Source organism: Pituophis catenifer, unplaced genomic scaffold (genome assembly GCF_029215685.1).
Source record: "Pituophis catenifer annectens isolate HBS135680 unplaced genomic scaffold, rPitCat1.0.hap2 SCAF_14, whole genome shotgun sequence".
Classification (NCBI taxonomy): Eukaryota; Metazoa; Chordata; class Lepidosauria; order Squamata; family Colubridae; genus Pituophis; species Pituophis catenifer.
In genome coordinates this window covers 16044035-16071781 of record NW_027256894.1, presented here as the reverse complement: position 1 = coordinate 16071781, position 27747 = coordinate 16044035, and the positions used below count along the sequence as shown (strand labels likewise).

At 43.4% G+C, this 27747-nt stretch overlaps 1 protein-coding gene across 1 annotated transcript; it reads right to left on the bottom strand.

Moving 5' to 3' along the window:
- Positions 1-918: 918 nt before the first annotated feature.
- On the bottom strand, positions 919-27384 carry SLC30A4 (solute carrier family 30 member 4). Its single transcript, XM_070953401.1, has 8 exons — positions 27037-27384; positions 24537-25092; positions 19899-20045; positions 16302-16455; positions 11965-12172; positions 7761-7866; positions 6304-6438; positions 919-4242 (listed from the first exon to the last, which is right to left on the bottom strand). The coding sequence occupies exons 2-8, from the start codon at positions 24919-24921 to the stop codon at positions 4094-4096; spliced, it is 1284 nt and encodes a 427-aa protein (XP_070809502.1). The 5' UTR covers positions 24922-25092; positions 27037-27384; the 3' UTR covers positions 919-4093.
- Between the last annotated feature and the right edge of the window lie 363 nt (positions 27385-27747).

Sequence of the window (27747 nt, the reverse complement as noted above, 5' to 3'; positions counted from 1 at the left end):
GCCAATTTTGATCAGGTGACTATGCAGGGGATGCCGAAACAGTCGTGTGAAAAATGGCCGTAAGTCACGTTTTTCAGGGCCACTAGAACTTCAAAGGATGACTAAAGAAATGGTTGTAAGTCGAGGCTCACCTGTATGCACTCACAGCATTCAGATGTTAACCTTTATTAAATAAACCATAATTACATGTGTTCCCACAGCGTATCAAACCAGCACCTTAACCTGTTAAATTAAAATTATTCCCTTCTACTGGGTCTCATAAATTATCAGCTAACAGAATAGACGCAGGGGTCAGCAACCCGTGGCTCTGGAGCCACATGTGGCTCTTTCATCCCTCTGCTACAGCTCCATCGCTCAAAATATGCATCACAACCGCCAATGTGCAACACCCGCTGGCACACAATTTATTGAGCTTTTCGACTCCCGGTAGGCCAACCATGGATAAATCCAAGAAAAGAAAAGTTTCAGAAGAAAACAGAATGTTTGATTCAACTACATATGCTAGTTTTGTGGCCGCTCAGGAAATAGTCAGGCACGGGAAGGGTTTTTGTGGCTCCCGGTGTTTTCTTTTCTGTGGGAAACGGGTCCAAATGGCTCTTTGAGTGTTTAAGGTTGCAGACCCCTGGAATAGAGAAATGGCAATTTTGAATGTAGCATATCCCCTTCCTTTAAAATGGGAGAGAAATTAACTAAACTCGGTTACTGCAGCTTCTGTAATTACACCGAGATGGCACCGGATTGCTTAATTTTTTGCTTATCTCTGAAATGTGGTACGTGCTGACATAAGCTTGGCTAAGCAGATTATATGCACCATACAGTACTTATCTCTATTCAGTTAAAGTCCACAGCAAGCTCAGATGAAAGTCAAAAATCCAAATGCCAAGGATTTTCATGCCAGAAAAGAATAGTAGAAGGAGATGGATGTGGACAGTTTAATAACCAACGTAATAAATCCACAGAAATGTTAACAGATTGGTTTCATTTAAACAAATGTATATTATATAATTACAGCTTTTTTTTTTGTATAAAAACTCTAAATTACAATACAGATCTAACAAAAACCCCGTTTCTAACAAATTGGCACTGTAAACCAAAGCTTAATGGAAATATGCCACTATAAATACTTTGGGTGTGTAGAAAGATCTGACTTTCAGAAAGGTTTTATAGACAGATATACTAGTTTAAAAGGAAAGTTTGATATGGCTTTGTGTTACATCACAATGTAGCAACCCAGGTTTCTATCATTGGTTTCTGGGTTAGACGTAACATTTGCTACTGCAGGATCTTTTTGTTTTTGCACATATGTATGTATGTATGATTTGTGTTTAGATGCGTAATTTTCATACACACAGAGTTTGTCTTGGGGTGGGTAGACATATTGTAAGTTCCAATTTCATGCAATGTCCGAAAGCCAAAAAAAGAGAACTTTTAAGATAGTTGAATCAAGGTACAACACCAACTTCATGTAGGTAATTCATCAGCCAGATGCTCTTAAAATGATTATACTCTTTGCCTGAAACATATGATTTATTCTCCAGTTATATATTCTAAAAAAAATTATCAAATTTTATGAAACTGTCCACTAAAAAGGAACTTTGTTCATCAGAAGATAAACATTGTTCATAAAAACTACTAGGTCGCTTAACAATTGATTTTACACAATTGATATGCCACATTTCAATTCATCCATTCAAATTAGCGCATTGTAAGCCACCCTGAGTCTCCGGAGAAGGGCGGCATATAAATCAAATTAAAAAAAAAAAATTGCTGGCAGAATTCTTATTTCAATCACGCTCAAACTGAGACCCTCTTTTTCAATTTTTCATTTCCAGCAAACTATTAAAAAAATGCATATTTTTATGGCTGGTTGCCTCAGATTTCAAAGCCAAAATCCAAAATATCCCATCTCAACCATAGACTTTGCTATGCAACATCAAAATATTAAATTTAGTTTCTAGTTCTTTAGAAGAAATAAAGAGATACAAAGGCAAAGAAATTGTGACTTAAATCTATCTTTTTAATATCTTTTGTGATGACATTTACCCACATCAAAGATAGGTGCCTTCCAGATGTTTTCAATTTCATATTATATCAGTCCCAACTGCCATCGACAAGAAATTTATGAATGAAGGGAAACATACAGGTTCCAGGTTAATATTACAGGATCCAATCTGGGTTGGTCACAGGGACCAGAGCTTTTGTCTTCTGAACTTTTGGACTTGTGCTGGAGCCCATCCTCAAGGCACTTCTCTCTCACCAAATTGAAGATGGGCTCCAGCAAGAGTCCAAAAGCTCAGAAGACTAAACCTCTGGTCCCAGTGACCGAACCAGATTGGATCTTGCAAAAAAAATTATGAGGTGTTCAGACACAAGGGAAACAAAGTTGTCTATCTCTGTCCTACACTTAATCCAAGTTTTATATGTCTAGGAACTGACCACAAGATCTCACGTATTGTTAGCTTCTCCTTAATTCTAGTTTTCCTTTCTTCATGCTCATGATTCAGAACATCTCATCCACAAGTTTTGTACCAATGATGCAGCAGAGATGACAAAGGCTGGTTTTATACCAACAACAAAACTCCCGTTGGATTGTATCTTTTATAAGCACAAATGGGGACATTGAGAAAAAGCCATACATTTATCAGAAAGATACATCAAGATGAAACCGAAATCAGATTCCCGCCAATTGCAAATCATTTACTTTTTCACATCAATATTTACCCTTATATCTACCATGTTTCCCCGAAAATAAGACCCTGTGTTATATTTTTTGAACCCCAAAATAAGGCCAAAATTGGCCTTATTTTCGGGGAGGTCTTATTATTTTGGGGTGCGTGGAACAAGACGGGGCTCCTCTTGCCATCTTACCTGATTTCCAGCTCTGTCTCCCTAACCCTAACCAGAGGGAATGGCGGGGACCAGCTGCGCATGTGATTAAATATTTTCAGAGAGGGCTTATTTTCAGGGAGAGCTTATTTTTGGGGAGGGCTTATTTTAGCGCATGCGCTCAAAAGCCTGATTGGGCTTATTATCAGGGGATGTCTTATTTTTGGGGAAACACGGTATTGATTTGATTTTCGGTTTTCCGGAGTTTTCTAAAAGCCCTTTCTCTTTCAAGCAAAGCAAATCAATCACAAAAGAAGTTTCTACAACACATTTATTTAGTAGAATTAAGATTCAGGTTAATCAAATAGCCTGTTGAAGCAGGCGACACGTTACTTGAGATACTCAGGACGACCGGTAGGAAAGCTTTCAAAATCAGTCACCTTAGACTCGAAGAAATTAAATAATACACTTCTACAATACAGGACCTATATCAAAGCATATGAAAGTCGATCAATTTTTTTTTTTTCAAACACAAGTGGGTCCTGCCCCAAAGTCTTCAGTTAAACAAGTGGTGATTCATCCTGGATAAAATCCTCCTACCACGGAAAGTACTACTTAAAGCTAAATGTCCAAAAACTGGTTACACATAAAAGCCAATACCAATTCAAGTTTGTATTAAGAGACAACTTATTTTTTAAAAAAAGTTCTGTTATCCCTGCAGCATTTTTTTTTTTTTAAGATAAGGAATTAAAAACCTGGAAAAGGGGAACGGGAGGAGGAAATACTTAAGGTAACCAATTCAGGGGTCATTAACTTTACAAATTTTGAACATGATTGTGGTTTTTTTTTTTCTTTTTTTTCTTTTTTCTTTTTAAATTCTGTTGAAAACTCAAGTAGATAAATTTCCTGATGCTCCTTCCGGAGAGTCAAGTCAGGACAGTTAAGAAAACGGCAATGTGGAAGCTGCGCTCAGCGAGGAACCTGCCCAACCATCGAGGGACGTGTAAACAACTTCTTGGAAATATATCGGCGAGAAAAACCCGAGCAGAAATGAACGGTGATAGAAAGAATCAGAAGTTTGTCTTCATGAAAAGAGCCGTGGCAAAGCTGACCCCGACAGCTCCCACGCGCCAATACTGCACTTAATGCAGATGTTACAGGTCGGAGGTCAAAGCACTCCGTTCTGTTTCTATCTTAACGCTTATTGCTTTGGCTGCAAGATTAAAAAGGATAAGGCAGCGAAGTCTTCCCGAAGGTTGGAAAAAAATTAGGCACTCTGACAATTCGCACAGGGCTTGTTCGCCTCACGCCTGTAGCTTTGGAGCTGGATGGAGCACTGATAGACGCCAAACGTAGCCATCAGCAATTGTCTGGCCTTGGATTGGACCTCCTCCCACTTGGGTGAGCTGCCAGGAACTGAAAGACAAGAAAGCCACAAAACAAAATAACGACAACTGTTTGTCAATTTCTTGCGACGCCTCTATGGAAGGCAGCTCTCCCGATGAACAACCATATTTATTTTTTAAAAGCTAGATTTTGACTTTAAGCACCGATGCGTGCTTAAAGGATGCTTCCCCAAGGATGACCAAGAAGAATGACTTCTTCTCTAAGCTGATCAGGACCCCCAAAGAAGCATCTGTTGAAGGCAGTAAACCAGAAACTCCCAGCCCTACAAGCAATGTATTGTGAGTTACGATCTGGATGCAGTCCTGATCCTAGTTGGAGATCTAATTAGTAGATCATTTAGGTATATATATATGTAGGTCTTTGGTTATTCGGGTCTTCTCCCACGTAAAATTGGAAGTGTCTTGGCGACGTTTCGACGAAGTCTCATTTGTCATCTTCAGGCTGGTGTTCTCGGCTTCGTGCTTCAAGTGCTTCGTGCTCCTGGAAGCACGAAGCCGAGAACACCAGCCTGAAGATGACGAATGAGACTTCGTCGAAACGTCGCCAAGACACTTCCAATTTTACGTGGGAGAAGACCCGAATAACCAAAGACCTACATACAAACACCCGCGAAAACCTGAGAAAACATATATATATATATACATACACATACATATATATATATATATACACACACACACACCATATTTTTTGGAGTATAAGACGCACCTTATAAGGGGGGGGTGAAAATTTGGGTGCGTCTTATACACCGAATGTAGCCCTGCCCACCCACTGGCCCCCACCCTTTGGCCTCTGCCTCCCAGCAATTTACCTCCTTGTAGCAAGCAGGAAGAAGAAACAGACCATTTCAGCTTCAGCACAGCCTAATTAGCACAAGTTGATTGTCCTTGTTGCATTGGCCTTCCTGACTCTCAGCTATTTCAGGCTGCAGGAATTGCCATTGCCTATTGCTACGCGGGCCTCTGCTGCTTGCTGCAAGGAGGCAAATTGCTGGGAGCAGATTTTTTTTTTCTTGTGCTAATCGAGCTATGCTGAAAATGAAAATGAAAGTAAAGCAGGCTGTTTGCTGTTTGCTGCAACTAGGCAAAATTGCTGGGAGGCAAAGGCAGAGGCAGATTTCTTTTTCTTGTTTTCCTCACCAAAAAAGGTAGGTGTGTCTTATAGTCCGGAGCATCTTATACTCCGATAAATACGGTATGTATGTATGCATGCCTCATATGCCTTAATAGCTCTGCCATTATCTTGACAAAGAGACTAGGGGAAGCAGCTTAAATGGGAATTGATTGTTGTTATAAGCAAAGCTGAGGAGTCCCCGGCTGGGCTGATCTGTTGGGACTACACAAACAAGTTTCCAACGGCTTATTGATTTGTCCACTAGGATTGTCTCAGCAGTTGATTTTAGAGTTTCTACCTTGAAATTTCCTCTATTTAATGAACCAGTTGAAGAGCTTTGCAAGTTCAGAATTACTCTCCAATTGCTCTCTCCTGTTCTTGAGAACGATGGGGGAAAAAATGGAAATATTCTTGAAACATTTCTCCCATAGATGCATTCTCTATGGGGCTGGTTGTGATCTAGTAGCAACTAGTAGCTTGAAGAAGTTTCACAAAGCCAAAAACTGAAGGATCGTTCACAAGGAAGCTCCTTTTAGCTCTGCTTTCTTACCAGAAGAGGACTTCGTTTCAACCTGTCAGTTCCATCAAGCGACCAAGAACTGCAGAGCCCAATCACTGTCAATCAATGATCAATTGACAGGACAACCTCCTACACAAGCAAACATCATCTTCTCCATGAGTGTCACTCTGACCCATGAATTGCTAAATCTACATCTCAAAACCCCAGCCCCCCCCAAAAAAACTACAATTCAATCTAAATGTTTCTTTAAAAATTAATTTTTGACCTGGGATGATCAATTCATTTATTTCTTCCCATTCCTTGCCTGTTTTGTGATTTTTGATCGCGAGCTTTCGATTAAAGCCTTTATATCCCTTATTTTACTTTACAGATAAGATCTGATAACTAGGTACCACCTGAAGCAAGTATTTTAGAAGCAACGGATCAACATATTTTACCTAATTGTAGGTGGACAATGGCAATTGTTTTTCCTGACGTTAGAGACCAGACATACAGGTTTTCCACTGAAAATACGTCTTCGATTTTCATCAACTCTTCTTTAATAAGGTCCACATTTAAATGTCTTGGAACTCCTACAAACAAAACAAAGAACCAGGAACAGATTTTTTTTTTTTTCTGTTTAGATTGAAAAATATATGCCATGCATGAACAATCTGTAAAACGATAAAAACATAAAACAATAGTGGTTTTTGAGTATTTGCTCAAAACAGCGAAGTTTTGGAGTAAAGACTCGTTTCAGCCTTGCTTAATAATGGAAATCACGGTCTCAATTGTAATCGTACACCAAGGACTGCCAGTTTCATATGTTATATGAAACAAATCAAAATATCTTTCCTATGTTGATAGTCCAACATAAAAAAAAAACAACTGCACCAGAGGGCAGGACAAGAAACAACTTCCTAACAGTGAGATCAATTAGCCAGTGGAACAGCTTCCCTTCAAAAGTTGTAGGTGCTTCATCACTGGAGGTGTTTAAGAAAAGACTGGGCAGCCATCTATCTGAAATGATATAGGGCAGTGAGGGCTAAACTTTTTGCCGTCGTGTGTCAAAAGGGGGTGGGACCGCGGGGGTCATGCACGTGCGACCCCCCCCATGCTCTCCCCGCTTTTGGCACATGATGGCATGGTGGGCCCAGTAGGCCCGTTTTTTCACCCTCCCCAGGCTCGAGAGGCTTTCTTGGAGCCTGGGGAGGGCAAAAACAGCCTTCCCCACGAACCCCCGGAGGCCCTCTCGAGGCCAGAAACGGCCCGTTTCCTGACTTCCGGTGGGCCTGCAAGGCCCGAAAATCAGCTGGCCGGAACGTGCATGTGTGCTGGAGCTGAGCTAGAGCAACCCTTACATGCCCACAGATTAAGGCTCTGCGTTCGCCATCACGGATATAGGGTCTCCTGCTTAGGTAGGGGGCTGAACTAGAAGTCCTCCAAGGTCCCTTCCAGCTCGATTCTGATTCTGATTCTAAACTAAAATATTTGTATCAAATGTCACAACGCAGCTGTCTAATCAAGTCATTCGCATGATGATATCATAAGATGGGCATTGTTATTCTGACATCATCATCAAGGCTTGTTCTGGAAGCTGCTGATGCCGAATAAAGTTAGGTTGAGTGCCAGCCATGATCACAGTTTCAGAGTATTAAGTTCTCACAGACTGTGGCAAGAAAGGTCGTAAAATAGGGCAAAGCTTACTTAGCAAGTGTCTCGCTTAGCGACAGAAATTTGGAACTCAACTGTGGTTCATCAATTGAGGATTCCCTATATCCAGTTGGTAGCAAGTGTCCTTCTAACCCATCAAAAGTTAATGATGAAAATTATTAAGTGTGTGTGTGTATCATTTTTTAAAAGCCCTCTCAATTCTAACTCTTCCCAGTCGTCGGCCGTTTTAAACATCTCTTACCTTCAAGTACAATTATTCCGGTGTCCCGTATGATCCGAAAGGTTGTAAAAGCCACAAGAACTGAAAATACGTAGGTACATATAGGATCAGCAATCTTGTATTCTGGCTGAAACGAAAAAGATTAAAAAGCCTTGTAACTGAAGTCCCTGGTTATAAATATTTTGAAGCAGTGGTGAAATCTAAAATTTGTTACTACCAGTTCTGTGGGCGTGGATTGGTGGTGGTGGGATAATGTGGGCATGGCCATTTTTATTTTTTTTTACTTTTAAAACCATTTTTTTTCTACAACCTCTTCGGCGAATGCTTTCAAAAGGCTCTGACGATCCCAGCTGAGTTGCCTGATTGGCAGAGCCTTTTTTTCTTTTAAAAAGCTTGGATCGTCAGAGGCATTTAAAAGAAAAAAAGCCTCTGCCGATTAGGCAACTCAGCTTGGATCGTCAGAGCCTTTTAAAAGCATTTTTTCTACAACCTCTAACCCTAACCCTAACCCTACAACCCTCTGAAGAGGTTGTAGAAAAAATGCTTTTAAAAGCCTTTGACGAGCCCAGCTGAGCTGCACGATCATCAGAGGCTTTTTTTTTACTTTTAAAAGCATTTTTTCAGCCAAAGAGGTTGTAGAAAAAATGCTTTTAAAAATAAAAAAAAAAGCCTCTGATGATTGCGTGACTCAGTTGGGCATGGGGGGGGAGGGGGCTGGGATTTTTGCTACCGGTTCTCCGAACCACCCACCTCCATCGCTACCGGATCAGGCAATCCAGTCCGAACCGGGAGCATTTCACCCCTGTTTTGAAGGCTTAGAAATGGAGGTGTGGGAAGAACTCCATCAGTCAATATTTTAAGGATGGATGTAAGAATCGGGTGTCAAATCAATATGACTGCCATAGTTATTCGTTCCCTACCCTGTCCATTCAAGTTTTCACTAAATCGAGTGTCTCTGTTGTTGTTTTTTACAACAGTTGAAACACCCACAGTTATTTCGGGGGTAAATTTGGGGAATATACAATATTTGGGGAATATACCAGTGGTAAAATCTGAACCGGTTTGCTACCGGTTCGTTGGCTGTGCATACGTGCTGTGTGCCAAATGCGTGCTGTGCGCACACATGCAAAGCACACACCAAAAGCATGCTGTGCACGCACCAAACGTGTGCTTCGCATGGAAAAATAAGGCTTCACTAGGTAAGTAGAACAGCATGAGGGGGGAAAAGCTGTTCCGCGCGATTTATAATATAAATATAAACCACGCGGCACAGCTGATCGTCGGAAATACCAGTTCGAATGAACCAACTACCGGTTTGCCCGAACCGGGGTGAACCGGTAGCATTTCACTCCTGGAATATACAATATATAATATGCACAGCATCGCTTCTGTCAATAAACTATACCAGGGGTCAGCAACCTTAAAACACTCAAAGAGCCATTTGGACCTGTTTCCCACAGACAAGAAAACACCGGGAGCCACAAAAACCTTTTGACATCTAAAATGAAGATAGCACTGCATATATCGTTTTTTACCTTTATGTTATGTATGAAAAAAAACTTATTTATCCATTGTTGGCCTACTGGAGGTCGAAAAGCTCAATAAATTGCATGCCGGCAGGTGTCACACATCGGTGGTTGTGACACATATTTTGAGCGACAAGGAGCCGCAGCAGAGGGATGAAGGAGCCACATGCAGCTCCAGAGCTGTGGGTTGCTGACTTCCGAGCTATACTTACAAGTGCCAGTTTTGTGCAAGAAGGCTAATCTGTATGTCCTTTTTCCCACAGATAACTAACACTTTCCTTGTTAAGAAGATGCCGGCCAACTCCATTTGTTTACAATTGTACAACAGGACCGAGTCTTCCCAAACTTTCCCATGAATAATGTTCTTTAACGCAACTTCATTGCAACTATAATTTGGACCACGACCGATAAGAAAAGGAACATGCAACTGTAGAACAAAGGCTGTTTTGTATGCAGGATATTAAATGCCTTTGTGGGGGAACAGGAATCAGCCACAGAGGAGGACTGAACTTTTCAGTTAAACAAAAAAATACTGATTTATTTAACTACCTTAATTAATCGTCCTTGACTGCAGTGCTTCGACTGATAGGCAGTTTGAAATACAGTTAACCTTTGTACTGTACTCAATGTTTTTACAAATGGGCCAAGTAGCACAGTACGGTCTTACTACACAGTAACACCCAGGTTTCAGTTCCAACATCTGTACACCAAGTACTATCTACAAGGAGGCCTTTCGAAGAGTTTTCCTTAGTCCTTGAAAGCTCAGTATAGATGGTGTAAAATGGCCCAAGGGCACAACTCCACGCCCTGTATTGATTGATTTTAAAATTTTATTGGCCGCCCATCTAACCACAGGGTAACTCTGTATGGCGCTTTTTTTTTCCCACATGCTCCCCCACCCCACCATCACTACCACTACAGGTGATTCAGAAAATAATCTGTTAATTCAAGCAGCTGCACACAACCTTTGTGTAAAGTTTGAGTAGGGTTTGCAAAGTGTTAAAAAGTAGCAACAGAATTTTTTTTTTAAAAAAAGTGCAATTTCTTTTTAAATAGGCCAAAACCTTTGGGGTGGGGTGGGGGAAATGGAAGTTCTGGGTAAGATGTGGAGTCCTTGGTTGTTTTCTTGCAGACGTTCTGTTGCCGAAGTAGATAATATCATCAGGGCTAGTAGGGAGTGGGGTTTGCTCTCGTTTTGTATTCTAGTCGTGGCCCCTGCCTATTAGCCCTGATGATGTTATCTAGCATGGCAATGAAACGTCTGGAAAAAAAAACAACCAAGCTCAGACAGCACTAAGGACCCCTCATTTCAACCCCGAGCTACATTCTTCTCTATGGGTAGGATATCTTTACATGAATAATAAACCCATGGTGGAATTCCTTGGTAGTACAGTGGTCTACGCACCCTGTTATTAACACAGCTGCCTGCAATTTACTGCTGGTTTGAATCTCTCCAAGGCTCAAGGTTGACTCAGCCTTCCATCCTTTCTAAGGTAAGTGAAATGAGGACCCAGTTTGTGGGGGCAATAAGCTGACTTTGTATAAATATACAAAAGTAGGAAGGCTATTGCTTAACGCATTGTAAGCCACCCTGAGTCTCCGGAGAAGGGCGGCATATAAATCAAATTAAAAAAAAAAAAAATTCAATTTTTTTTACTACCGGTTCTGTGAGCGTGGCTTGATGGGCGTGGTGTGGCTTGGTGGGCGTGGCAGGGGAAGGATACTGCAGAATTGTCAGGGTAATAATGATTTAAAGCTGACCAGCCCCTTTAAGACTGAGGATGAGTCAGCAGGGTTATTGCCCTTTAAGAAGCTGCCTATATAAGGGAGGCCATTAGGGGGCATCTCTCTCTCTCCCTGTGTATCACTCTCCTCGTTGCCTGTATCTGCACTGTAGTTCTCTGTGTATTTCTCTCCAGGTGTGCTTCCTGTTATAGTGGACGATCGATTGATTGATTGCCTGGCTTTGCTTAGCACGTGTATGTATATATACTGTAGATAACTTGTAGATAAACCACTGTTTGAAAAACCTCTTGTGTACTGTATTTTGCTCCTGGGTTGTCTCAAACTAGCAGTCACACTGTGCGCACTCTGACAAAAATCTCTATTTCCACCCCACTCCTGGGGGAAGGATACTGCAAAATCCCCTCCCACCCCAACTCCTGGGGGAAGGATACTGCAAAATCCCCATGCCCTCCCCACTCCTGGGGGAAGGATACTGCAAAATCTCCATTCCCACCCCACCCTGGGGCCAGCCAGTGGTGCAGAAGTGAAATCCAGCAGGTTCTGGAGAACCGGAAATTTTGAACAGTTTGGAGAAGTGGCAAATACCACCTCTGGCTGGCCCCAGAGTGGGGTGGGGATGGAGATTTTGCAATATCTTCCCCCAGGAGTGGGGTGGAAATGGAGATTTTGCAGTATCTTTCCCCCAGGAGTGGGGTGGAAATGGAGATTTTGCAGTATCCTTCCCCTGCCACGCCCACCAAGCTACGCCCACAGAACCGGTAGTAGAAAAATTTGGATTTCACCACTGGTATTTGCCAGTTCTCCGAACTACTCAAAATTTCCGCTACCGGTTCTCCAGAACCTGTCAGAACCTGCTGGATTTGACCCCTGGAATAAACCCATTACAACATCCCAAGGCCAAACAACCCCAGTTAAGAGAGGCCCCACAAGTCTAGCGAAGAAACCCTGCCCACCTTAAATCGAATGATGTACGCAGCGACAAGCACGCCAATACTTTGGACCAAGTCTCCCAGGGCGTGGATGAAGGCAGCTCTCACGGCTAAGCTGCCATGGCTGTGAGAGTGCCCAGGGGCTGTAACGGAAGAGCCGGATGGAGGAACTGATGAAGGTGCGTGCGAATGGGAGTGGAGGTGACCAGACTGGCTCAGCAGAAATCCCATTCTGAAATGAAAAAGAGAGGAGAAGAAAGGTCCTTTAGACAGGGAAAGGGCCACTTTACTTTGGAAAGGCCAACGGGGGAAAACAAAGTTGGTTATAGAATTATTTTTTTTTTAGTAAGGCTATGCAGTGCATCTGTCAGGGTAATGAAGATTTAAAGCTGACCAGCCCCTTTAAGACTGAGAATGAATCAGCAGAGTTATTGCCCTTTAACAAGCTGTCTATATAAGGGAGGCCATGAGAGGGCGTCTCTCTCTCTCTCTCTCTCCTCGTGTATCTGCACCGTAGTTCTCTGTGTAGAGTTGAAGAATGATTGCTTGCCTGGTATGTGCCTACCACTTATATATCTGTATATAGAAGTCTTGTATAAAAACCACTGTTTGTAAGACAAACCTCTGTGTCCTGTATTTTGTTCCTGGGTGGTCACAAAATAGTAGTCACATTGTAAACACTCTGACAGCATCACAATCGAAGCCAAAGGGGTATTTTGATACGTAAAAGGTATCTATCCGGTACATAAGATAACTATTCAGTCGGGTCTGACTCTAGAGGGTGCTGTTCATTTCCGTTTGTTAGCCGAGGGAGCCAGCGTTGTCCGAAGATGCTTCTGTGGTCATGTGGCCAGCATGGCTATATACCAACGTTGCACGGAACACTATTACTTGCCCACCGAAGTGGTACCTATTTATCTACTTGCATTTGCATGCTTTCAAACTGCTAGGTTGACAGGAGTTGGGGCTGGAAGGGGAGCTCACCCTGACATGCGATGTTGGGTGTTGAACTGCCAACCTTCCGGTCAACAACTCCAGCTTCTAAACCACAGAGGCACAAACGCAGCACCATTCTTTCTACAGTGGTTCCTTGAACCCCAGGAGAGTCAAGCTGGATTTGTTGACAGCTGTGAGATTTGTGCCCCTATAAGGCTCTTATTTGTTGCCCCTATAAGGACGCGGTGGCTTAGTGGCTAAGACGCTGAGCTTGTCGATTGAAAAGTCGGCAGTTCAGTGGTTCGAATCCCTAGTGCCGCGTAATGGAGTGAGTTCCTGTTACTTGTCCCAGCTTCTGCCAACCTAGCAGTTCGAAAGCACGTAAAAAATGCAAGTAGAAAAATAGGGACCACCTTTGGTGGGAAGGTAACAGCATTCCATGAGCCTTTGGCATTTAGTCATGCCGACCACATGACCATGGAGACGTCATCGGACAGTGCTGGCTCTTCAGCCCCCTAGAATTGGGAACGACTAGCACATATGTGTCAGGGGAACCTTTACCTTTTAAGGCCCTGAAGCAAAAAAAAGTTTTTTTGATCCAAAGGGATCCTAGTTTCCAGCCCAGAAGTCTGAAAAATAATCAGTTACTTGTTCGCGGGAACTAATGGGAGCCAGCAGTGCTTTCTAAGGTTGTTCTTCAAAGCCACTGTAAATGTATATACGCTTACAGATCAGCTGCTTGGCCAGACAACCTATCTATCTGAACATCGTTTCTCCAGAGTTACTTTTGCGCTATTGTATTTCACTCTTCCTGCTAATCTGCTGGGCCTGGCCTCCTGCCCATCTTCAAGGAGAAAAATCACTCCAGCTCTCTGCTTGCCAAGAAGAATAGAGGGGCAGAAATCCCCTCATCTTCCTTATGCCCCATTATTCAAGTATGCTTTGATCTAAACCAAGCAGCAAGAAAAAACAAAAACTTTGTCCTCTCATTGGGTAAAAACTTCTGCTCCCCCAAATCCTTTCTTTCTGCTTTTCTTGAGAGAGGGAGAAATCACAGGTGTGTTGGCACTGAACTCTCAAGCCATCATCATCATCATCATCATCATCATCATCATCATCATCATCATCATCACACAATTAACCTATGGCTGGTACAAATTCAGCCTAGGCTATTCTATGTTTGTCTATAGCTACTCGCAGTTCGCTTTGTGACTGAGAAGCATTTTAGGGTCAATAGAAAGGGTGGGCAACTAAAGCCCTTTGACAACCTGTGGACTTCAACACCCAGAATTCCCAAGCCAGCATTGCCAAAATTGGACAGCTGTGGTTAGGTGATTAGGGAATATCGAATTAACCCCCTATGTTCCTCTCGTTGCAGGACACGATCATCAGTTGAGGGAGGTCGGCCTGTCAGCCCTGGAGGCTACCTTTTTCTTTGGATCTTCAGGGCTGCCACACTTAGTGCTGTGGGAAACTGGGAGGGGGGGACTGTATGGAACTGGGGAGATATATAGTCAAAATAACATTCCTTTCTCCAAGAGTCAAGGCAACTCTGCCCTGCACCTGGAGTGGCGTGACTGGGAGGCATCTCCTGTTGAGACGGTGCATTGATTGGACCATGTGATGATGGACATGTCGGTGCAGAGGGAAGGGACTTTGACTTTCCTGTGGGTGGGGAAAACCCGGAAGCTTTCAGATTCGGGTTTTCCCAGATGTGCCTATATGACATCTCTAATAAAATGGAACTTTGAGAAACTTCTAGCCTCAGAGTCTTCTTTCGTTTGTGGGTGTTACTTGGAACCCTGATGTCAGTCTTCCAGAAAAAAACCCAACTCTAAGTCAAAACTCTGAAGCAACTCTGTTGCTTTGCAACATGGCTCTATTGTTTTTCCACCTCACTGCTTCCACCTCTGCTATGCTACTATGGCATAGCAGTGACCAAGCAATTATGATGATTATGGGCGCAGCTCGTTACGCCCATGTAACACCTCTCCTACGCGAGCTACACTGGCTCCCGGTGGTCTTCCGGGTGCGATTCAAGGTGTTAGTCATCACCTTTAAAGCGCTCCATGGCTTAGGACCTGGGTACCTACGAGACCGTCTTTTGCCACCAATAGCCTCCCACCGACCAGTTCGTTCTCACAGGGAGGGACTACTCAGGGTACCGTCAGTCAAATTATGTCAACTGGCGACTCCCAGGGGGAGGGCCTTCTCTGTGGGGGCTCCAACCCTTTGGAATGAACTGCCCCCGGAGATACGGAATATCCCTGATCTCCGTGCTTTCCGCCGTGCCCTCAAGACCCTGATGTTCCAACAGGCGGGGCTAAACATACGAACATGTGAATGATTTTTTAAATGTTATCTAATTCTGGGTTTTATTTAATTGACCAAACTAAGTAATAATTTTAATTAGCAATTTTATGATGTTTGTGTGTCTATATTTTTCTTGACTGTACACCGCCTTGAGTCCTATGGGAGAAAGGCGGTATAGAAATATAATTAATTAATTAATTAATTAATTAATGACAAGTCCTTCAGGACATCCTAACCCTAACCCTAATGAAGAGAAAGACCAGGGGAGACAGGATAGCAGCCTTCCAATATTTGAGGGGCTGCTACAGAGAGGAGGAAGGGGGCCAAGCTGTTTTCCAAAGCACCTGAAGGCCAGACAAGGAACAATGGATGGAAACTGAACAAGGAGAGATTCAACCTAGAAATGAGGAGGAACTTTCTGACAGTGAGAACAATCAACCCATGGAACAGAAGTTGCCTTCGGAAGTTGTGAGAGCTTCATTACTGGAAGCTTTTAAGAAGAGACTGGACTGCCATTTGTCAGAAATAGTGTAGGGCCATGATGGCGAACCTATGCCACGCGCGCCAGAAGTGGTACTCAGCGCCCTCTCTGATGGCACGCGAGCCGTCACCCCAGTTGAGCTCCATCGCGCATGCGCATGAGCCTCCCACCAGCCAGCTGGTCTTCGGGTCTCTGCCACGCATGTGCGAGGCATGTGCAGGGGCCCCATGTACACATGTGGGGGGGTATGTGCATGTGTGGGGGTGGGGTACATGCAGGGGGCCTGCATATGCATTGCATTTTGGGGGTTCGGGCGCATGCAGGTGCTTTGGGCACTCGGTCCGGAAAAAGTTAGCCATTACTGATGTAGGCTCTCCTGCTTGGGCAAGGGATTGGACTAGATGACTTACGAGATCCCTTCCAACTCTGTTCATCTGTAATCAGAATTTAGGATACGAAACCCTAACCAGCCCTACGGCTACGAGATGCCATCACGATCAATAGACATCCCTTTATTAAAAACAATCCCGTAATCCCTTAATTCAGGGTAGAACCAGATGGAGCTGGCCAGATCGAGATCAACAGACCATCAATCTTAAATAGAAGGGGGGAAAAAAACCCGGTAACTTACATGAGGTTTACTGCGACTCCCACAGCTGCAGTGATAAGCATTACATCTCCATTAATCTCATAGTCCATGTGGATCGTTCGCTGAACAGCCTCGTATAAGAGGAAAACCATCAGGATGTAAATCAAGAGTACACTGAAGATGGCGGACAAAACCTCTGGGAGAGAAGAAGCAAAAGACCAACAATTGAATAAGGAAGTCCAAGTACATCCTACTGTTCTGCCCCAGCTACGGACCCCAAAGAACTCTGTAAAAAAAAACCAGCATAATTTCAATTTTCATAGCGAGTAAAAGCATCGAAACGAAGGTTAAGAGAACAGGTACAACGTCTGTTTTTAGGAGAGTTGCATTTCACAAAACTTCGGTCTGCCAAGTTTTCAACTCTACGGTGGAGGGATTTTCCTCCACTAGGATAACATCTCCATCAATTCACGTATTAAAGCCATACTGTACTTTACTGTAAAAGAGCAAGTCATCCCGGATCTCAAACAGCACAGCAGTTTGGCAGCTGGGGAACTTTTCTTTCAAGAGTTCTTAATTTTCTTCAATGAATATCCTTATGACTGAAACACAAGCCACTGGAGCTAAAAGCAATTTTCAAAGGCATGTGAATTCACACACCAGAGCTTGACTTTTACTATACAGCTCAGGGGTGAAACGCTCCTGGTTCGGACCGGATCACCTGATCCGGTAGCGATGGAGGTAGGTGGTTCGGAGAACCGGTAGCAAAAATCCCCGCCCCCCCCCCCATGCCCAGCTGAGCCGCACAATCATCAGAGGCTTTTTTTTTTATTTTTAAAAGCATTTTTTCTACAACCTCTTCGGCCGAAAAAAATGTTTTAAAAAGTAAAAAGAAAAGCCTCTGATGATCATGTGGCTCAGCTGGGATCGTCAAAGGCTTTTAAAAGCATTTTTTCTACAACGGCTTCAGAGGTTGTAGAAAAAATGCTTTCAAATGCCTCTGACGATCCCAGCTGAGTTGCCTGATCGGCAGAGGCATTTTTTCTTTTAAAAGCCTCTGACGATCCAAGCTGAGTTGCCTGATCGTCAGAGGCATTTAAAAGAAAAAAAGCCTCTGCCGATCAGGCAACTCAGCTGGGATCGTCAGAGCCTTTTGAAAGCATTTTTTTACAACCTCTTCACCGAAGCTCCTATAGGACATTAAAGAACGGGGCTGGGGGTGGGGTGGAAGGGATGCTGAAAAATCTAATTACAGCTTTAGAAAACAGAATCATATAAACAGTGGATTGAATCACGTGAGCAGAGGCACGAAGGGGAAAAATTGAATCAGCACATCTAATTGAAAAAAATATTTCTCTTCTTTCTCTCTGGCGTCACGACTTCTCCTTCCGAGAGCTAATATAACTATATTTTTAGAAACTTCTTGTGAAGACTTGATGAGGTTTTCACAGGCGAACTGTAATCGAAGAACTTTCCATTTGTTCATTCATCCTCTGGGGCAGGAAGAACAGATTGGGCTGCAATTCCAACAGTCCCTTTATTCACCACCATTTTGATTGAGCCTTCTCTATCTCTGCCCCCAATTGCCTCACATGTATCTCAGATGCACGGTGTTAGGAGAAGAGTGACTAGTTCAATCACATCGAACTTATCAAAAGATGTCTAGTTTTGTGCTAGATCAGAGGCAGGAGAACTTTTGTCAAGACAGGGATGATGACAAGAGCCCTGGTGGTGCAGTGGTTAGAATGCAGTATTGCAAGCTAACTCTGCTTACTGCTTAGCAGTTCGATCCTGACCAGCTCAAGGTTGACACAGCCTTTCATCCTTCTGAGACAATAAAATGAGGACCCAGTCAATATGCTGACTCTGCAAACCGCTTAAGAGAGGGCTGTAAAAGCACTGTGAAGCAGTATATAATTCTAAGTGTTGCAGTCCACTTCCGCAGCCATCTCCGCTTCCACCACGGCTTGGAAAAGGGAGTAGATAGTCTCAACATAAATCTCCGAGCCAGCCCCTGTGGGTCCCTTCATGGCTGCCTTGTCTTCCTCCATCTTCCCTGAGTCTTCGCGCTGCCTGGTATCGGGTCAACATTCAGGGTTCAGGACCCCGGACAGCACCCCAGAGTTCAGGGAGCTGGTTGAAGTTTTTAAAGGAGATTCAGGTTAATGTCAGGGTCCCAAGTAACACCTCCAGTGAAATAAGACTCCGAGGCTAATCATTCCTCAAAATTCCATTTTATTAGAGATGTCATATTGGCACATCTGGGAAAACCCGAATCTGAAAGCTTCCAGGTTTTCCCCACCCAAAAGAAAGTCCAAGTCCCTGCCCCAGCACCCACATGGACCAATCAAAGCACCGTCCCAACTGGAGATGCTTCCCAGTCACACCCATCCAGGTGAAGAGCAGAGTGGCCTTGACTCCCGGAGAAAGGAATGTTATTTTGACTATATATCTCCCCAGCTCCATACAATCCCACCTCCCAGTTTCCCACAGCACTAAATGTGGCAGGCCTGAAAATCCAATGCCCAAGATGGCTTCCAGGCCTCACACTAAGTGCTGTTGCTATTGCTATGATATGATTCCACACTGCAAATGCAAATTACTTAGCCAACATTTCAAACATAGGGCTATTTTTCCTTTCAATCAGATGCAATTTGGATCTGAATTGGAAGGCCAATCAAAAATAAACAGCAGAAACTCTCTGTATCTAAAACCATATAGTCTGAACTGAGAGAAAAAAAGCGATTTTCAAATGAAGTATATATATATATATGGTCCACAGCACAGGATCTAAAACACCATTAAATATTATGAGGATCTACATGTACTGCATATCTCCAACGTTTCAACATCACTTCTCTTGATTCTCGCAAGGCTGGTTCTTGGGTAAACGAATACCAAACTGTAGTAGCTACTAGCACTGAATCATATCTCATGGTGAAAGATCTGCCTATAGAAACTGATGTCACAATAAATCTCTTTGGGCTGCAAACAGATATACCCAAGATGTTTACTTATGCTAAAGAGTTACGAGGGAGTACACGGATCAGGCATAAAAGTACAGAAATCCGAGTGGATGAATATGGTGAGTTTTCCCGCAGCTGTCTCTGCCTGTACCGAATCCTTAACAGCTCAAAAGGGATCTTGCAAATTACCATTTTTATAGAGATATAACATTGTTAGCTTCGGTGGCGCAGTGGTTAGAGTGCAGTACTGCAGGCTACTTCTGCTGACTGCCGTCTGCCTGCAATTTGGCAGTTCGAATCTCACCAAGCTCAAAGGTTGACTCAGCCTTCCATCCTTCCGAGGTGGGTAAAATGAGGACCCAAATTGTTGGGGGCAAGAGGCTGACTCTGTAAACTGCTTAAGAAAGGGGTTGTAAAGCACTGTAAAGTGGTATACAAGTCTAAGTGCTATTGCTATCCATATACCACTTTCCTACCAGGCTAAGCAGCTGTCTTACCCCTGGCATCTTGTTAAGATCATAATTTTTGTCAGCTCTGGCACAGTCACAGGGCAATTGGGAATTGCAGCTTGATACAGATGGAGGACACCCAGTTGGGAGAAAATAAACCGAAGAAACTTTCACTGTCAACCGGCACAGGCAGTGGTAGCGGAATGATTTAAAAAGCCTCCTACCTAATCGATGGAATCCAAAGGTGAATCTTTTCGTGGGTGCTTTTCCAGAGAGCCACAAAGCGAGAAGAGTCAAAATAATGCTGCTGAGATCTGTCAACATGTGAAGTGCATCCGTCATCACAGCCAGGCTGTTGGCAACATATCCACCTTAATGCAGAAGTTTAAAAGGGGGAGAGAAATGTTAGACATATTGACATATTACTCCCCTCCAAAAAAACCCCACATATATTCATCAAGGAGTTGCATCAGCTTCCGTGCTTGAAGTGGAAAAGAATGAAAATTTGATTTTGGGTTTTACCGAGTTAGATGGATAGATCTTTACAGAAATGGCCGGTTCATATTATGATGAAAAACCAAAAAGGTGTGATTTGATGTTAATGCCTTATTTTACTGCAGGGGTCTCCAAACTTGGCAACTTTTGAGACTTTTGGACTTCCACTCCCTGAAATCCCCAGCAAGCCATACTAGCTGGGGAATTCTGGGAGTTGAAGGCCACAAGTCTTAAAAGTTATTTTTTTTCAAAAAGTTTTTCATTTTTATTTCTTATAAACATGTCTTAAATGTACAGTCTCTTATCTATTGTTGATCATACATATTCTCTTTTGACTTTCATATTAGTTCGTTAAACAATTTAAGTATATTCGGGGCTGCTCTTCTACCATTCCATCTTCCTTATTTTACAACAATCCTTCTCCTCCACTTTTTCCCTTCCCTCCCTTCTTCTAGCCTCTTCTACTTTTTTCCTTCTTCCTCTCCTTACCCTTCTCTACTTCCTTTCCCCCACTCCTCCCTTCTTCCTCCCTTCTAACCTTCTCTCCTATTCTTATTCCCCCTCCCTTTCTTCCTTTCCTTTTCCCTTTCTTCTGTTCCTCTCTCTCTTTCCTCTCTTCTCCCCTCCTATCTATCCCTGTACTCCTCCTTCCATTCTCTCTCCATTATTGTATTCATTTTCAATTCAATATTTTCCAAAATGGTATCCGAGCAGTCCCAATTTTCTATTTATATTTACTTTCTTTTCAGTTTCTTTTCTATTTTACTGATTTCACACACAAGTCTTAAAGTTGTCAAGTTTGGAGACCCCTGTTTTACTGCAACAGAGAGAGTTGGAAGTCATTGTTTCTTTTTCTTTGTTTTCTTATCCTTCCTCCCTTCTCGTCCCCTTTTCCTCCCCACTGCTTTCCTATTTATTTTTGTATTTTGTATTTTACAATGTTTTCTAACTCAATAAAATGTTAAACTAGAAAAAAAAATCACAGCTTCCCAAAACATCTGATGGGTGATGATGTTAGCCATTCAGTTGTGTTCACCTCTTGGCGATTCTATGGGGCAGGTCTCTCCACATCTTCCAAAACATCTATTGTGCAACAAATCGTTGCCACACTGACAAGATTATATTTTAACACTGGAGAGTGAGGAAGGGACAACAATCACAATAGCTCCAGTCAAATATATTTTTGGCTGTTATAACCACGTTTTAATATCCTCAGCAGGAAATCACCACAGGTAACCATCACTATACTCTCAATTTATTTCATAACTTATTTCTGAAAAAGCACCAATGTTCTTCAAAGGACTCAATTCTTTAAACATTTGAGAATTCAGAACTGGTCTTTAAACTAGCAATTTCCAGAAGATTTATACCCTGTAATTAAATGGCTCTAGCTACAGGTTTTAATTCCTGGGCTCATTTCATTTGCAGGAAGGATTTAGAAGAAACTTTGCCCATTTTTTTTTTTTCTGTTTCAACTTACAAAAATATTTTTTTTTAAAATAGTACTTTTTAAGACACCGCCTCAACTTGGCAGACATGGGGGTTAGGAGACAGGGCTTTTAATATTTTAAGAATTGCTCTAAAGTAAGCAAAGCAAGCTTGGGTGGAACAGAGCGAACCTTTGATAAATTTAATGGTTTATTTTCCTCCGAGCTCAACCTCTCACACCAGCCATGCAATGACGATGAGGTGTGTAGGATTAATAGGCATATCCTCTTTCTGTGATTAAAGGCCTGAAACTGGGAAAGGAGAAGCAGAAGTAACTGTGCGTTTTGCATTCTTGGGGCACAGAGAAACACACTGATCCGCAGCGGTAGAGATTTTAAGAACAACAACTCGTACCATCTGGCAGGTCTGAGATTCGATTTGTAGAAAGGCCTGCCTCACTGCTGCCTCTCTTTCTGTTTTTTTTTTTTAAAGATTTTTGTTTATTTTCCATTTTAAAAAAATATAAACATTTCATCTCTCTTTAAGCACAATTATTTCTGTGCCACATTCTTCCACAAATTATATACATTGAACAATTATGCCTTGTGTAACTCTTCACTTCCTTCATAACATATCTTCTAATAAAAATACAATAATAACATTAAACATGATTATTCTCATCATCCTCATGTTATCGATTGCCATTTTATTCTTATCTCTATCTTAATGTATTTTCTATTCTTCTCACTGTCTTCTTTCTTTATTTCCAATTTCCTTTTTTATTCTCTAACCATTGGTAAAATGCTTTCCACATCATATAATAATCACTTTGTTCTTTCTCCTTAATTGCTAGTGTTAGTCTATTCATTTCTGCACATTCTAATATTTTCCTAATCACCTTCTCTTCAGTAGGAATCTCTTCATTTTTCCAATAGTGTGCAAATACAATTCCAGCTGCTGAATAATTAAATATATATTTTCTTTGTTATCTTGTTTCAGGCAAAATCTCCAACAAAAATATTTCTGGTTTAAACTCAATACGTTGTTTTATCATCTTTTCCAACCATATCTTTATTTTTGTCCAATACTTCTTTGCTTCTCCAACTCTTAAAGAGCTCAAAAGAGGTTTGTGAATGTCCCCACACACACACACACCGTCAATAACGGGTTTGATGCCTCATGGCTGTCTTCAATGAACCATGAAGGACAGGAGTCCATCTCGTGGGTGGCAGACCTTCAGAAGAAGCTCAGGAGAGGCAGAGAGCGAAAACAAACAGGGATTTGGAGGGGGGGGGAGAATCAGGGGTGAAATCCAGCAGGTTCTGACAGGTTCTGGAGAACCGGTAGCAGAAATTTTGAGCAGTTCAGAGAACCGGCAAATACCACCTCTGGCTGGCCCCAGAGTGGGGTGGGAATCAGGGGTGGGTTCTACTTTACTACCAATTTGCAATGGGGCCGCGCGTGCGTGCGCTTTGCATGCACAGAAGCTTCCTGATGACATCAGGGTCGGTGGGTGGAGCCTCCCACCGGTTTTACTACCAGTCCGAACTGGGGGCAACCCACCACTGGTGGGAATGGAGATTTTGCAATATCTTTCCCCCAGGAGAGGGGAGGGAATGGGAATTTTGCAGTATCCTTCCCCCAGGAGTGGGGAGGGAATGGAGATTTTGCAGTATCCTTCCCCTGCCACGCCCACCAAGCCCACGCCTACAGAACCGGTAGTAAAAAAAAAAATTGGATTTCACCACTGGAAAAAAGCAAGGGGAGACACCGTTGTGGAGGTTGTGGAGCACTCCGAAATGGTTCTCAGCAGGGCCTCAGAAAGTCCATCCAGTTAATCCATCCTTGATTTCTTGCACTGAACCATTTTTACTGCACCGAACATACAAAGAAGCCTAAAAGTCTATTTTAGTTCACTATTTTAGTTGCTGTGGACAACTTTCGTGACTGGAGGGATACAGTCAAAGGACATACAGCTGACGAAGACTACAACCTCAAGAAGCAATTTTTCATAGCAAAGGGAAATACCTGTCTGAAAGTCTATTTATTAATGATTTCTATTTAAAAAAAAATGGATGGAATGAAATCAAATTCGGTCTATCCAGGTCTCGCCCATCCCTTTTGGATCCCTTTTGTTAGGAGAACAGCTGCTTGTTTACGATAGCAAAAAAAAAAAAATCAGTATGAGCTGATAGCGTCTTTTTCAACCAACAAGTTTTATTAAAAGCACAAGCTTCTGTTTTTCTAAGGCTTATTTTTAAAAAGGGCTCATCAGAAAAGGCGCCAACCGATTCTTCCTCTTTTGGGCTGTAATTCCATCTACTGAAAGGCCAGACGGGAGAAACCTGGATCCAGGATTAGGTTATCTGAAGACTATATATAATATTAGCAACTGCCTTTCTCTTGTACTGAACTAAACCATAAATGTGGCTTACTTGGCTCAGCGGGTTTTTTTTCTTTTTTCCTTTTTTTATGAACCTCTGTTGTGTAACCCCACCTGACTGGGGTTAAGTTAGTAAATGAAAAACCAATCAGCAGTTAATGTAAGATAAGAAGAACACAACCTTTAGGATTGCTATCTAAGCTCTGAAACCGTCAAGACCAAGCTACGTACTGGACTATACCGGATAGATCTATGAACTGTGGGTAGTCACATTATTCAGCTGAATTATTCCACACAATGGCAGATCAAACAATTGGCACAGTTGCTCCTCTCTTCTGCTGCGGGCAGTTTTTGCTTACTTAAGACATTCTCTAAATCTACTGTCCTGTTGCAATGCCAGCTTGCCAAGTTTCACAGTGGCCCTTATCCTGCTGCCTGAGAAAATAATTAAACAGCTATTCCACGGCACTCCCGCCTTACGAAACCACCTCTCCTCTTCCCACTCACCCCCCCCACTCCCCACCCCCCCAGTCCCGTGTCTGCAGGGCACTCTTACCTACAAGCTCGCCGGTCATAAAGAGAAGGTACAGAATTGCAGCTAAAGCTAGACGCCTCTTCACCTTCTTCTGCTTTGACAGTTCCCTTCGCTGGGTACAATTGTTGCAAGGGTCCGTAGGGGGTCCAACCACCGCCGCATTTCGCAACGCTATGTCCCTGTCCAGCAAGGACTCATCATCGGAGTGAGGTCCCACATAGGCCCCGTTGGCAGAAGTGTCGGCTGCATCCTCCGAAACCACCACTTGAAGTTTCTTGAATCGGGGAAAGTCTTCCTCCCCAATCTCGTCCGAAAAATCAAAGGCACTGCAGTCGTTCAGAAACAAGGAATCATTGTTCTTCCTCAGGACCGACTTGAGGCTGTTCCAGATGCTGGGGCCGGCCATTGCAGGCTGTCAGTTCTTAGAAACACAGCTGGATGCCCGCCCTGGTACCGAGAGGCAGGCTGTTCTGCCTCGGGTGGAATTATAACTCTGGCATGCCTTGGCAAGGTTCAGCCACCGTTTCTCTTCTAGGCAGAAGCGTCCAACCAGAGCAGTTTCATTGAGGAATTAAAACTGGGAAAGGCAAGGAGAGGCAAGTTAGGAAGTCAAATGAAAAGTTTCAGCCCCCCACCAAGCCGAGGCGAGGATGTTCCTTCCCAATCGGACACATCACAAAATCTAGAAAAGTCAATACCTGTGTGGCTGGTAGATTAGCAATAGCACTTAAGACTTATATACCGCTTCACAATGCTTTCCAGCTTTCTCTAAGCGGTTTACAGAGTCAGCCTCTTGCCCCCCTAACAATCTGGGTCCTCGTTTTACCCACCTTTACCATACAACAGATCCCACTTTCCCTCCCCCCCCACTCATCCCTCCCTCCCCCCCACCCCATCTTTTAATGGGAACTTAAGTCATGGGATCTTTACAGGATTTCATTTAAAAGCCTTTTAGGTTTTGCTTTATCTTTTTTTTTTTAAGATCCTAAACCACCCAGAGTTATCCTGTGATAAGATGAGCAGCCAATACATTTTTCCAATAAATAAACAAATAATCAAAAAAAAAAAAAACCAAATAAGGCATTTTTGGCGTTTCCATACGCTCACTTCTCTACATCTCTCAAGGGCAAAGCTTGGCAAAGAGCTCCACCACAGCCCTCTAAAACAGCGGTCACCAAACGGGCGGTCCACGAAAAAATTTTGGTGGTCCGCAGAAAAATTATTTGCATTTTTTTTTATATTGCACTAAACACTTTTTTAAACATTTTGTTTATTAGAGGTAGATAAACAAAAACATACATACATGCAATACACAACATAAACAAACTATACATTTAAATCAAGTCTTGCAACTTGAGCCTTAAGAAAAAAAGAAAGTTACTTCGGTATTCTATATCTTTCATTATATAACGATATTTTAGGATTATTTCTTGATTTTTTTTTGAAATCAAATCAAAATCAAAATCAAGATATATTGCACTAAATACTATTTATCTTTTTTTAAAAAAAAATCATATTAGTGGTCCGCAGGATTTAAAATTATGAATTGAGTGGTCCCTGAGGTCCGAAAAGTTGGGGACCCTTGCTCTAAAACACCTCCGTAGCCCTTAACCCAAGCCAGGCAAGCAATAGCCTCGGTGGTGCGGAGGACTAAGTGCTGTTAAGTGCTAGCACTTAGCTGCCAGCTGCCTGCAATTACTGCGAATTCAAATCTCACCAGGCTCAAGGTTGACTCAGCCTTCCATCCTTTCGAGGTAGGTAAATTGAGGTAGGTAAATTGAGGACCCGGATTGTGGGGGCAATAAGCCAGCTTTGTATAGAATAACACCGCTTAGGAGGGGCGGGGGGGGGGGGGGCGAAAGCCCTAATAAGCAGGTATATACTGCCCTGAGTCCCTTTTGGGAGAAGGGCGGTATACAAATTCAATAAATAAACAAACAAACAAACAAACATAAAAAATATGCAGGCTATTGCTATAATGCATTGTAAGCCGCCCTGAGTCTTACGGAGAAGGGCGGCATACAAATCGGACTAATAAATCATAAATAAAGAGCAATTAGACTTATATACCGCTTCGCAGCCGCCTTCTCTAAGCCGTTTGCAAAGTCAGCCCCACAATCTGGCTCCCCGTTTTTTTTTTGACCGACCTGGGAAGGCTGAGCGATGTCCCCCACCAATGAAGAGGCCACGACGTTTGACCAGATGTTGCCCAGGGGTGGCTGGAGGTGGGTGGGGGGGGCGGCAGAATAAGGCTGGCGGCGGTCTGTCCCGCTGCCGTTGGAAGGCAGGCAAGCAGTAGATGTCGGGGTAACCCGGGGCAGGTATCACACCTTGGGGGTTTTTCAACCCCGGGCATCCTAACCAGGCAGGTGGGATGAATCCCCCACCCACCCATCCGTCAACCCAGCCCAAGAACAAGTCAACTGGGCGCGGACGGAGCTCCAGAAAACGCCCCTCGACGGGCTCCCGGGGTGGAAACGGGGTTTGGGGAAACGGGGAGCCCGTCGCCCTTCCTCTCTACCTGCAAGCCGACAAGGAGGCGCCCGCCGCGGGGAAAAGAGCTCCGTGCCCATCTCCTCCTCCTCGGGGAAGCGCAGGGCCAGGAATTCCTGCGCTTTTCCTCCAGCGCCCGAGAAGCGACGAGTGGCGCTGGGGCAGAGCCAGGCTGCCCGGAGATTAGCCAGAGAGGAGGGTGTGGGTTGCTGCTGCTGGTGCTGCTGCTCGCGAAGAAGAGGCATGCCGGAATATTATTCATTCACGCGGGTCCTTGGCCGCCGGGGTTTTGCTTGCAGGATCGCTCCATTCTTAGCCAGCCTTTCGGGGGCAAGCCAAGCAAGGTTCAAGTGCTTGCCCACCAAGCACGCGTGGATCGCTATGCATGCATGCAATGCAATGCAATGCAATGCAATGCAATGCAATGCATGCATGCAATTCAATGCAATGCATGTATGCACACACACACACACACACACACAGGCTTCGAAGCGAGGCCCGGGTGGAAGAAGTGGAGGAAAAAAACCAAAAAAAAAAAAAAAGGAAAAAGGAAAAAGAAATCCAGCTGCTTCGTCGGCTCCGCGCTTTAATGCCAGCCTGGCAGCCTCGTCTTCATTTATTTATTTATTTGCAAAAAATGCCTCTCCTTTGCAAAAGGCAGAAGGCTTTTTCCTCCCTTTCCGAAAAAGGGGAAAGGGATCAGGCCGGGCTCCGGGATGGGCCAGCTGGCGAGGAGGCA

Coding starts and splice junctions, on each gene's coding strand:
- SLC30A4 (XM_070953401.1), bottom strand. CDS start 24,921: ATGGCCGGCCCCAGCATCTGGAACAGCCTCAAGTCGGTCCTGAGGAAG. Junction 12,173..16,301: donor GGAGTCGCAGTAAACCTCAT/GTAAGTTACCGG, acceptor TTTTCATTTCAG/AATGGGATTTCTGCTGAGCC. Junction 7,867..11,964: donor CGTACATCATTCGATTTAAG/GTGGGCAGGGTT, acceptor TTTTCGTTTCAG/CCAGAATACAAGATTGCTGA.